The 13765-nt window shown below is 37.7% G+C and overlaps 1 protein-coding gene across 2 annotated transcripts in view; it reads left to right on the forward strand.

The window, feature by feature from the left end:
• Positions 1–13765, forward strand: part of PARD3B (par-3 family cell polarity regulator beta) — a 1146560-nt gene that overhangs the window by 452896 nt on the left and 679899 nt on the right. For both annotated transcript variants that reach the window (XM_010352639.2, XM_030916822.1), the window contains exon 3: positions 10078–10249. In XM_010352639.2, coding sequence (XP_010350941.1) covers positions 10078–10249 — 172 coding nt within the window. The remainder of the gene's footprint in view (positions 1–10077; positions 10250–13765) is intronic.

A 13765-nucleotide genomic window follows, 5' to 3' on the forward strand; every position in this document is an offset into this window, starting at 1 on the left:
CTGTTGAGTTGTCTTAAAAGCAGAAAGGTTCTTTTACAAAATAGTCTGCTCTATTTGTAGCCAAGTTTCATAAATTAAAATACTTGTCAAAATAAATGAATAGTATGTTTGTTATATTCATGACTTAAAATCACATTTGATTGCTTACTCATTAATCCACAAAATTAAGCAATACACCCTGGATTGCAGTCATTAGTACAAATAAGCAGCGTTCTTCTAACAGTCAGTCATCATGGAGAACACTGTACAGTTGTGTTTGTTTCAAAACTAGGTATGTTAATGCACAAATTTGTTTTACAATTTCCAAATAATTCCTCTGGAAGAAAATCAAATACGTATATGTAGTCCACCAGGAGACAAGGTTGGAATCATAATATTAGTAGATTTTAGATGGATGTGGCAATTGTTAAATGCAATTTTACATTGAACCTCACAGATGGACAGAAGCTATTTTGCTGTGCATAGGAATGTATGTGGCATGAAGATGACCTTTATCCCTAACAGGATGGAAAAGTCAGGAGTAGGGAGATGGTGTTCACACCGAAGTGAAGATATCCATATGACACAGGCTTTGTTCTCCTGCTTGGATATAGCAGAAAATGTAGATCGTTCATTTACCTAAGCAATTTTTTCCCATGTGCCAAGTAACGTACTTGGAGCTTGGAATATAAAGTCAGTTGTACTTCAGTTTTTTCATCTGTAAAATGGGAATAACAGTGGATTTATCATAGGATTTCTTATGCGTATGAAACAAAATAATACATTTCAGCACTTAATACAGTGCCTAGCACATAGTAAGGGCTATATAAGTATTTGAGAAATATTTTTAATGATGTGACCCATAGTTTCAAGTGCTTACTGTTGACATATAGGTAGGGACAAGTATACCAAAGACCTTCATGCTATGTGACAGGTGATGATACAGTCGTGGACGTAGCACTGTGGGATACTGGAGAGCCTGGTGCAGATAATTATGGCAGACTTAAACTTTATTTCGAAAGTCTTGACAATGTATGATGAAGAACTTGAAGCTGGGCCAAGACCACACCCAGATCTGTATGCTGGAAAGACCACTTTGGCAATAGTGTTATGGTTAAATGTCAGGGGGCCAGATTGGAAGTCAGAAGCACACCCAGGCCCTTGCCATGCTCCTTGGGCTTATTTAATTGTTGGAGAATGATCTTTGCAGAAATAAACCAGCCTTAGGTTCCAATAAGTTATTGCCTTCAAGGATTTATTGACATACCTGTGGATGGCGGTGGCAGCATTACGCTTCGACTGAGAGATTGCCAAAGAGTATATTTCTGAGATGATTCTACCTTTGGTTTGGTTAGAGAGTAGAAGTTGTAGGGAAGGAGGGAAAATGAAATGGAGCTAGTTAAATAATATTGAATATGGATGTTACAGTATTGTAAATGTATGTAGTGCTTTATAATTTAGAAATATTTTCCATATACTATTTTATGTCTTCTAGTGTTGGATATACTTGCTTCAAATAGAATATTGTTTAAAAAATGTAGGTAAGATGTATGTAATTTAGTTAAGATTAACTTGAAGAAAAACTACTTGTGTGTGAGTGTATGTGTGTGTTAGTGTGTGTATGTGTGTCCATGCATTTTAAATATCCCAGCTTGTCTTGTGTCTTCATTTCCTCCCAAGATTTTCAAAGCCCTAGAGATTGGAAAGAATTAGTCTATGTAGCTAGTGATACATTGGGGAAATGGCACGTGAGGCCACCTAGTAAATTGGGATCATCTTTGAGAATTTTCCAGACAGTTTAACTCAAGTATGTTATCTTCCACCTTTGCATGTGTCTGTTTTTTTTTTTTTTTTTTTTTTAATTATGTGCAATTCTTGGGAAGCAAGAAGGTTATTGACAAGGCAGGTATATTGAGTTTTTAAACTTTCTAGCATTCATGTTATTCTGTGATGCTTGAAACTTCTCCCTGCTTTGTTCTGACTTGCTTTTACCATAGTTAATCTCTAGATATCTCTCGGAGAAGGGCTTTATGGATGCCACTTGACCTCTTCCATGGCACCCTTTGCCCTACCACTGCTAGAGATGGTGAAGGGCACAGAGACAAGGGCTTCTCAGGCCTCCCCTTTGTATATTAGATGTGAGTTGTGAATGTTGTTTAATGAATAGTGAGTGATTGTCCCTAAAGAAAGTAAATAATACAGCAGACACAAATTCAAAACTTTCTTCAACTTGTCAAGGGATAACATATCATCTTTGAAATTTTAATTCAAGTCAGAGAAGAAAATGTGATTCAATATAAGATGGGTTTAATGTGTATCTGGCTTCTTTAGGAACATACTACATAATTTAAAAGAAGTAGATGTATATTTGACTGAAATATGGGTGGTTATTTAATAGGGCGTATTTTTGTTATTATGGGACAATTCAAGCAGATGCATCTTTAAAAAGTGATCAGGATAAATAGGGTTTTCAGTACAGTTGAATAAATCATGTTATTTTCTTCAGAATAATGTTTAAAGCTGTAAAGTTTATAAAGGTTCTGGTTATGGATTTTCAGTTTGGGGAGGAAATGAAAATAAGTTTATCTCATTTACTGACTGTCAGTTGAACTTTCTGAGAATCAGAGCTGTTATGTCCCTGCTTTGATGATGCTAGAGCTGATGCTTGCATCTGATGAAGATGCTAATGTGGGCCTGCTAATTTTTAAAATCTGGATTAAATGCTTTCAGCGAGCTGTCAAAATCCTATGAAGGAAGAGACCATACTTTGAAACCTTTGTTTAAAGTGGCATAAAAATCAGCTCACATAGCCAATTGTTATTTAGTTACAAGCAGATGCATACATTTAAATGAAATTCTGCCATTTCACTCCCTTCCCAAAGGTGATAATGTGTTTTACTCTACTTGTGAACTTGTTGTAATTTCTCAGTCTTACTTAGATTTAATTGTGTTTATTAAGATTTGAGACAAATGATTCCAATTTTATTTTATAGGATACTGGGTTTTTTTTTTTTTGTCTTTTAATTTAACTTGGTAGTTGGTAACATGGAATATGTAGGAAACAGTAAAAAATATCAATACATTGTTTAGTTCAACAGTTTAACCCAAAGAACTCAATGTGGCAAATAAGCCTTTCTTAGTAGTACATTAGTTCACTTGACATGTAATTAAAATAGAGCCACATATTTCTCAGTGTAATCACGAATAAAAATGCCATTATAAATACAGTTTATTGTACTCTGTAGCATTTGGATGATTCTTTTTTATTTTCTACATAGGCAAAAGATAATAGCATCAGATTATAAAAATTCAGGCTATAAAAATGACAGAATGCTACAGGTTGGCAACAGAATAAACCACACCATGAATATTGAGAGACTCTGCAATAAATGTTCTTCATGGCATTTATTGTTAAAATATTTACTTGTCGGCATAGAAGCTGAAGGCATTGGTATATTGCTTCAAGTTATGGTCGGCAAAGACCAGACAGCACAAACCGTGTACTGCTAGGCAGAAGAGTGATACAGTACTGTATTGTCTGAGGGTTGTGTGTTCTTGTATGATGAAGAACAAGAATAAAAGAAAAGCAGAAATTACCTATTGGTTGTGTTTGATCTTGGTACTTTTTGTGTTCCTCTGTCAGTCCTGTGATGAAGAGATTAAAGAGAAACAACAAAGTAAAAGCAGGATAGGGATAAACAAGTCAAGTGGGACTCAGTCTGGAAGCCAGAGAATGATAGCTATGGTAGGAAAAGAAATTAAATTTAACCTTTCATTGTGTGCCAGCCTCTATGCTCAGCATTTGGGCATGTTAGGGATATATCAAGGGAAGTTAGCATTCTACCCCATTCCTTCTCACTCCCTAAAATACTCACATGTTCACACACACCTTTACTAGTGATACTGATTATAATAACCTTAGTGTTTTAGAATAAAAACAGATCTGAGTCCTGGAAGGGATACTGATAGAGTGAAATAGCTGAGTACATGGCTCTTTTGATCAGATCTGTTATTATGGGTCATGGATGTTGTAAATTATCCAAAGTTCTTTTTAAATTTTTTTTAAATTTTACTTTAAGTTCTGGGATACATGTGCAGAACATGCAGGTTTGTTACATAGGTATACATGTGCCATGGTGGTTTGCTACACCTATCAACCCATCATCTAGGCTTTTAGCTCCACGTGCATTTGGTATTTGTCCTGATGCCCTCCCTCCCCTTTCTCCCCACCCCCTGACAGGCCCCGGTGTAGTGTATGATGTTCCCCTCCTTGTGTCCATGTGTTCTCGTTGTTCAGCTCCCACTTACGAGTGAGAACATGCGGTGTTTGGTTTTCTGTTCCTGTGTTAGTTTGCTGAGGATGATGGTTTCCAGCTTCATCCATGTTCCTGCAAAGGACATGAACTCATTCTCTTTTATGGTTGCATAGTATTCCATGGTGTTTATGTGCCACATTTTCTTTATCCAGTCTATCATTGATGGGCATTTGGGTTGGTTCCAAGTCTTTGCTATTGTAAATAGTGCTGCGATAAACATGTGTGTGCATGTGTCTTTATAGAAGAATGATTTATATTCCTGTGGATATATACCCAGTAATGGCATTGCTGGGTCAAATGGTATTTCTGGTTCTAGATCCTTGAGGAATTGCCACACTGTCTTCCACAATGGCTGAACTAATTTACATTCCCACCAACAGTGTAAAAGTGTTTCTTTGTTGTTCTTGTTGATTTTTCTATTCTTTTTACCTTTACAAGGTAAAGGAATGAGAAAAATATGGAATGATTTTCTAAAATAAGGTTTATGGATATCACTTTTTTTCTAGGAGAATCCTAGTTTCAGATGTTCCTTTCAGATCACCCGTGGGTAACGCAGGGGTGAATGCATACCCTTAACAAAGCTAGTGCCTAATCTTTGAATTGGGAACACCAGTCAGCCTTGGCAATTAATATCTAGTTATTGAAAATAATTCACACATACCATGTTAATTTATTTATTTCCATGTGTTTTCCTAAATCCTGTTTAGAAGGTAGATGTGTTCCTGAGAAAGACACTAAACCTCTTTCTCTCAAACAGGGGTAAATCATGAGATAAACATCTCACTTTCCTGATGCCTTAATCATACAATCTTTTCATATTGAAAAGAAGTACAGAAAGCTGGTAGGGTCTACAATGTGAAATTTTCATGACTTTGAAAATAAAGTTGAACACTTCAGTGTTGAGCTTATGACACACCTCTTCAGGCTGCGTCTCCACTTGCTCTGGAGTTTTATTCACATTTGTCCTTAAGCTACTTTAAGGGACACTTTTAAAAAGCTTCACAACAGATAAATCAAAGTGGTGTATTGGCAGATAGCTGGGTGAGGCAGTGCCTGGGACAGATTGTGAACCCCACCACCTCTCCATTCAGCCTGCGTCGTGCTTCATCCAGTCACCAAATGGGCTGACTCCCCCTTTTGAAAGTGAGCCTGAAAAGGAAAGAGAAGATAGATAATCTCCATTTTTGGACTATGATGGGGCAGAAGCAATTTCCCCCAGTGTTGAATAAAAAAGGAGGAATTTATCTGCCATAATTTCTAAAGCCAAACCAACAATGATGATGATGATGATACCTTGAGCATCTTAAGATTAAATATGAATCATTTATACACATTCATTTAATTTCAAAAATTGAATGTCCTATAAACACATCAAAAATCTAGGTATCTTTTGTGGCTATATTAGATTTTAGTATCTGTTTTGCCTCATATTTCACTGATTTTTTTCAGCATATATATATCAAGCACCTATGATGGCATATTCACTCTTCGAGCCAGTGGAGATACACAATCAATAACAAACTCAGGGTTCTCATGGAGCTTACATTCTAGTGAGGTGCGGAGACAGGCGATAAAATAAGAAGAGCCATGGCGCTGACAGGATGATACACATGATGTAAAGTAAAACAAAGGAGGGGAATACAGGGAGTAATGAAGATGCTGCAATTTAATGTAGCCACAGAAAGCCTGGCATTTGATTAAAGATCTGAAAGATCGAGGAACAAGCCTTGCCCGTGTCTGGTGGAAGACTGTTTGTGGCAGAGAGAACAGAAAATGCAAAGACCCTGAGGCGGGTGTAAAGACAATAGTGCAGCTGGATGCAGTACTGAAAACAGGGGGTGGGATCGGCAGAACATGTGGTCAGAAATAAGAGCAAGTGACCATATGAGCCATTGCAGAGACTTAGGCTTTTCTTCAGGTGAGGTGGGTAAGTATTACAGGAGTCTCCTCAGAGGAGACACGTGATCCAATTCGTGCTAGCAAGGTCAGTCTGGCTGCTGTGTTGCGCGCAGGGGGAAGAGGCAGTGGGTAGAAACAAGGGGACTAGTCAGGAGGCTGTTAAGAAACATATAGTAGCTGGGTCCAAATTGGTGACAGTGGAGGTCCTGAGAAGTGGTCAAATAGTGTATGGGAGACAGAGGGAGAGGGGAGGGAGAGAGAGTTGAAGGATTGCTACAAGGTGTTTGACCTGAGCAACTTAGAAAGATGAATTACCATTAATTGGGATGTAAAGAACTGTGGAAAGAGCTTTGGAAGGTCACTTTTTCCATTTTTGACTTGTTAGATTAGGAAATGAGCCTGGAGTTACAGAAGGGCTGGGTTGCACCACTTAAAATTTTGAATTTATCAGCCTATAGAGTTATATTAACCCGTGAAACAGATGATATCACTAAACAAATTTAGACATATGCTCTTCAACATTTTTGGAGACCAAATCCAGAAGATGAAGAAGAAAAACCAAAAGAAAACTTGATGGAGGGCCCAGAGAAATAAGGGTAAACCAAGAGACTGGTACCCTGGAATCCAAGTGCAGAAAGTACTTTGAGAAGGCAGTGATCACCTGTGTCCTGAAGTAAAGCCAGAGAAGCACCTTGAGATTTAGGAATCTAGAGACTGTTTTTGATCTTGATAAGAGCAGTTTCAGTGGAGTTGAGGGGTGAGAGCCTGACTAGAGTGGCTTCATTAAAGAATGGGAGGAGAGATATTGGAAACTGCTGTGTAGACAGCTCTTTCAAATTTTTGCTTCAGAGGGGAGGCAAAAAATGGGATGGGACCTGTGGTAAGTGGATCCTGAGAAGGTCATTGGTTTGGTGGGAGAACTTGTAGCATATTCGTAGACTGACCTTCCTGTGTCTATCTGGGGATTAGATGCTTAAATACTGACAGAGGTCTTGCGGGAACAGGAGTTTTGACTGGAAGTAAAGATTGTGTGAACAGATCATTTTGGATTATGGAGTCTCCTGGAAATGCCAGCACTGCAGTAGGTGGCACAAGGACACTGGCATCATAGAAGGAGACTGGAGGGCAGATCAGAAGGAGAGAGAAGGCAGCAGAGGAGCAATCATCCAATCCAACGTTGCCGGTTTGCATTTTGTGTAGGGTGTGGGTTACTGCAGCCCCTGAGGTGTCAGGGAAAGTTCTCCCACATGCCATACAAGTTTACTCTAAGCGAAACCTTAACACAAAAGCTTTTTAAATAGAATTTCCTCCTTCATGTTCAATGCATCTCTGTGGGAAAGATAACTTTGAATGGGTTTAAAGGCAAGGAGGGAAGGCCATTTCCACGCACAGGATTCTTTAAAAACCAGCATGCCTTCTGTTGAGGGACTAGAAGAGTGGTTTATGTTAATTAACGAGTCTCTGTAACACTGTCTTCTGAGGAGTCTGCTACCCAGGAATGTAGGTGTTCAGATGACTGAAGTAATCTGTTTAACAAGGACCTGCAACGTATGATTCAAACCAATTATCAATGTTGAAACAAGCGTAAGTCTGTGTATATTGTAGATGTTGAGATGAACACTAGACGCAGAGTCTGTTCAGCAAGCAACCATGAGAGCTGTGACAGATCAGCAGCTGGTCCTCTTCTTCCAGGAGTAGGGACTTTTTCATCCATTCAGGATAACTAGGTGCTAACTGGGAAACAATCTAAGCAATGATTTTAATCAGAGCTTATGAGATTTGGGGAGCATCAGGTCTTACTATTATAATCTTCAAGAAAAGTGATGTATTGCCTGTGCCTCCAAAGAGTGGAGTGCACATTCTTTAGGGCATAACACCCTTATGGACAAATTACAGACATTCTTCAGTGTAGCCTCTCTTTTTACAGTTTTCTTTTTGGAAAACAGCTACAGTAGAGCAAAATACTTTCTCTGGATTGAAAATTAAAAAGACTAGATTCTACTACCAGCTACCATTTAGTCAGTGACCTTGGGAAACAAAATTTTGGAGCTACTCTGTTCTACCATTTGATAAATGGGTATAATATTCTTCCTGCATACACTGTATACTTGTGTGGATAAAATGTGTGGAAAACAGTAAAGTATCTTAAGAAAAAAATAATTATTTTATGAGTTATCACTTTTAAGTTTTTGTATTATACTTCTAGTTGATGTTCTATTTTTTCTCGTTTTTCCAATATTTAAGGCACATGAGGGTTATACTGAGTTAAGGATGTCATATGAAAGAAGAGTAAGATAAAACTCTTAACTTACACTAAACTGTTCATAGTACCAAAATGATATGCCATTGCCTAGTTGATAGGTATGTTAAATGTTAAAATGAACATTACTAATATATGTCAGAATTCATGAATACACACAAAATTGAAGTTATTATATAACAGAAATAGTGATGAAAATCACACATCCACCACATTAAAAAACTGATTTCATTTTCCTTCTCAAGATTTAAAGTGTTAAACTCATTCTGGCTGGATGATGAGAAAGATATAGTTCTACTGATTCTTTTTATACTAGAATAATCTTTCATTATTAATCTATTTAAGTCTTATCTCAAATAAGTTCATCAGTGTTGCCAGTTACAAATAGAAAATGCATGTGCTTAATTTCAAGAATTAAAAATAATGCCTTGGGAGTAGCATTTCTTTTCTGTGGCAAGAGGATTGTTGGATTTTCCAATTAAAGAAGTCTCCATACTGGAAATGAGTAGTCAATTTTGAAAATTATTTTTGAATGGCCAATTTGCATATCCCTAATTGTATTCATTTCTTTTGAAAGACCGAACTTGAAATTTTTGATGTTTTGATTGGTTAACCCTGCACTTCTGTTATTAATACTATTGCCAACAGGGTTCCCCTATGAATGGGGCTTTGAGTGTCTTTCCTGAATAAATGCTTGAATCATAAGTAGGTTTGTTTTACTTAATGAACAGAAAATATCTAAAGATGTACAACCGGTTTTTACATTTACACACATTGCACTTTTTGGAATGACAGTAGCATCTTTGAGCTGCCTCGTGTAGTCACATTTGGACTTCTCTACATCAGCTGATGAGAAACCCATGAAGTTTCTGAATGTTGGTGCTGTCTGTTGGCCACAAGTGCAGTTTCAGCAGAGCTGTCCTCACTGCCTATACAGTAGTGTCTGTGTGATTACTTGAATTTTTAAAGGTATCTTGCCCTTATTTTAATGAAAAAAATGACTTGGAAATGGACAGGTAAGAGTTTTTATATTAACGGTGAAAAGCATACTTCTCACATAAAATAAAATTGACATATAATTAGATTAAAAGTAATGATGTTGAGTTGTATTGGACTTAGCATTCCATTGGACTTAAACCAGTCAACACGGAGTCAATCATGAAGGAAAAGAACAAAATTAAAGACATGCACAAAAATGGGATACCTATTTATGCAAGATAAGCACAAATTGAATATGCAAAGTTCAACGCATGTTCAACTTTGGTTTTTGGAAGCACTCTTTAATAAAGAGACAATGAAGTCCTTTTAGGCATATTAGGGAAGGTGGGGTAGTGGGAAGGGGAAGCAGCCATTTCATTCCTTTAAGAGAGTGAGCCAAAATTGGTTCTCTTTTTCAGTAATAGACAAAATAAACAAATGAATAAACCAGTATTATTTCTTGACCATAGTGCTTATAGACATAATATTATTGAAAAATTAAGAGTTGTGGTATAGTAACATTAACGTTTTAAGTTTGATGAGGCGATTTTCTTTGAAACCAAATAAAGATCTCATTCAGCTAGATAGTGTCCGTGTGGTATGCATGTCCTACAAACTAATTAGTGTTGTTGGATTTGTTTGTAGCTGATTGCTGTGTTTGAAGAACAAGAACCACTCCACAAGATTGAGAGCCCCAGTGGAAACCCTGCAGAACGGCAGAGCCCAGATGCTTTTGAGACAGAAGTGGCTTCCCAACTGGCTGCATTTAAACCAGTTGGTGGGGAGATTGAAGTAACCCCTTCTGCTCTAAAACTAGGTATGTGTAATGTTTATGGTATTCTTTTCACCTGATTGAAGGTTCATCATCTTGTTGATTAGGTGTTTCTTCTTTGTGACTTTTATCCTGTTAATATTTTTACATTATGGTTTATCTTTTCTTTAAACTATTTTTCTACATAGCTCTTTGCAGCCACTGTTGCTTAAGTAAGTGGATGCAGCTTTTTCTTGAACTGAAGGTGAATCAGCATTGTATGCCCTTGAAGTAACACGGGGGAGTCAGATGCTAAATGTTGAAGTGTGCCTGTATCATATGAGTAGAACTTTTTTTAAAAGTTCCTGAAAAAAGTGATTTGGGAAAAGCCAAGGTTTGTCAAAGAATCCATGCTAGAAATAAAGGTCACTTTATTTCCTTAGCCTCGGTCTTTTTCTCCCTAGGCTATAATCTAAGAATCTGGGGGGAATGTTTTGAAGTTAGTTTTGAAATTCTTTTCTGATGATTTATTCAGACAAGACAATTCATCCAGTAATTTTGCTTAGAATTATTGTTCATTGTATTTGTAGAATGAGAAAGTAAATATTATTCTAAAGTTTCAATCAGTTTACAACTCCAAGAGAAATAACATGTCTGTTTTGGTGATACCTTCTAAAGATAAATTTAGCTCAATTTAACAGCATGAAGTTTTTGAAAATCCACTAATATCTTGGTATTTCAAACAACTTTTTATGCCTGTGGAATATTTGTGCAACATTTGGAGACTGCTTAGAGCACCTGTTATGAGGGAATTCTCACGCTAGAAGAACAGAGGCTTATTCCACATTGCAAAGGTCAGCTTCTTCTTTTAAAGCAAAACATATGCTTTAAATGGTTAGATTTGTACATAGTACTCATTTTCCCATTTAAAATATATACTGTAAAGTTAAACTTACATACTCTAATGCTGACAATCCATATTTTGTACTGATCTTCAGAAAAGTATCTGTAGTGGCCCTTTTAAAATAAACCAAATGGAAATTAATGACCTATGGTCTTCGTGGGTTTTCCTCTATCTTTTGGAACCAAGCTAGTGAAGCAGTCTGCTGGAACGTGGCTGCTGGAGGGCTTTGTGGCAGCTTCTCTTCATCTAAAGCCAGCCTTGTGGCTTCAGCAACCTTACAGCCCCATCATTCATTTGCATAATGGTGCCTTTTTATCCATTATGCAAATGGCATGAGAGGAAAATTAGGCAATAAGGGAAGACGAAAGAAGAAAATTGCTCTTCCTTGTTTTAATATTCTATTTATAAGCAAGCACTGTGGTCTTCAAATGACTGAACCTCAGAGTACTTCTGTGCCGGAGAATTTGTTTTAACCTCTCTCTTATGAGTGTTCTCAGGTAAAAAAGTTTGTTTTCTTCAGCTTTTTTGTTGTAATATTGGAACAACATAATATTGAACGCAAGAAAAAAAAAATCAGCTGAGATTCCACTTCTTTGAAATGGACGTTTTACTTCTTCCATAATGATTTTTGATAAGTCAGAGAAAACAATATTTATTACATGAGTACACACCATCTAAATCCCTTACTCATAGTAACTAATTTAAGCCTCGTCATACTTAGCTTTTATTATTTTTATCTTTTTAGAGTTGAGGAATAGGCACAGAGAAGTTTAGTAACTCAGCAAAAATCACAAAGCTATTAGTTGGCAGAGCCAGAATTTGAACTCTTGCTGGCTGCAGTATGAGGAACCATTTTGCTGTGCTGCCTCTGATATGCAGTTCCTAAAACGGCCAACTAATATAACTGTTTTGGGGTTTACTTTGAGAATATATGCCAAAATCCTGAAAATACTAAACTCCTTGGTCTACAATCTCATTTCACTTAGTACCAGATTAAATGATGAGACTACCTCACTTTTAGGTGGGAAACATTGCCTTCCAACCATTTGGCCTGAAACCTTGGCATCACCTCCAGTTCCACCATTTCCTTCTACCTCCCCAACTCTGTCAGCTCTTCAGCTTCCTCGTCCACAGCCACCACAGCAGGCCAGAGCTTTGCCATCAATTAGACTATTACAGAGGCCTCAGACTGACCTCTTTCTTTACAGTGTCTGCTTTCTCCAGTCCCTGCTGTTGCCAGAGCTGCCTTTCTAAATCACAAATCTGATTATATAATATAACTCCCCTGCTTAACGACCTTCACTGGCTTCCCATCACCCTGAGAACCATATCCAAACTCGTTAGCAAGCTGATGCAGATGGTTCCTCTGAATCAGCAGGAGAAATGTGGGCAAGGATGAATGATGTAAAAAAAATCATTCCTTACCCACCTTCATGGTTCTAGCAGTTTGAGTACTTTGCATTTCTGGAACTTAAAAAGCAAAGAAAAAACGTATTTGTCAGGTTTTTCAGATAGAGAAGTTAAAGAAGGAAGCAACACAGCCAGCTTTGGTCTCCACCCATTCTGTTTCCTTGTTAGCTCTGGGGCAGGATGTGGCCATAGGCTGTGTACCTCTAGATGGAGAGATGTGGTTGGCAGTAGAGGCTGTATTCATGGCGCTTCTGGAAGTGGGACCTGGCCGTGCTGTCTGGTCTACCCTGAAAGCCTGCTTAGGTGAAGAATGGGAGGGGCAGTGAGAGGAGTTTTGCACCACCCGTGCCCCAGCAGTTCCTCCTAACAGGGTGCTTGTGACATGCCAGCCATTGAACTCTCGCCCTTCATCTCCCTTCCCCAGTCAGCTCCTGTAGGCCATTGGAACTGATTGTACCTTTCACAGCTCATTCACCCAACCTGGTACAGCAGAAATAGGGCTTAATTTTTACTGGTTTTCTCACTCTGAAGGCCATTTCCTTAAGAAAATAGCAAATCTAATCTTCATTGGCTCACGTTGCTTTGCTTAATTAAGCAGACACAATTCAACAAATATTAGGAATCAAGAGATTTTTGTGGTTACATCACGTTGAGCACCCAAAATTTATGTTTTTCTGGTATCTGATATCAAAAGATACTCAATGTTCAGTATAATTTTTATATTTTTTTCCTACACAAGATAACCATCAACAATATTCTGTTAAAAACCAACAACCACCTTCTCCATATAATACATACAGAGGTGGACCCCTCCCATTCTTTCTTTATCTTCCGGGATGTAATACTTACACATGCATATTCGTATTCCCAGGCCCTTCATGATATAGCTGCTTCCTCTCTGCCCACCTTTATTGCTGGCCACTCTTTCACAGTCACCTTAACCTGCAGCCACTGTGAACCACTCGCCATTCCAAATTTACTACCTTCAGATATCTGTGCCTTTGCAGATACTGTTCTCTCTACCTGGCTTACTCCTTTGTCTCTTATGTAGTGAACTCATATGCACCTTTTAAGTTTAAGCTCAAATATGACCTTGTTCATGAAGCCTTGTCCAAATTTTTAAAACAGTACACTAAGCATGCAATAAGTATTATTTCTTAATTCTTCATCTAACAATCAAGGGTTACAAAGATGAACAGCAGACATCTACCGACATAAAGGGGTTCATAGTCTCATACCCTATAAGCTAATGGGGTATATATTTTTCA

Source organism: Rhinopithecus roxellana, chromosome 14, assembly GCF_007565055.1.
Source record: "Rhinopithecus roxellana isolate Shanxi Qingling chromosome 14, ASM756505v1, whole genome shotgun sequence".
Taxonomy (NCBI): domain Eukaryota; kingdom Metazoa; phylum Chordata; class Mammalia; order Primates; family Cercopithecidae; genus Rhinopithecus; species Rhinopithecus roxellana.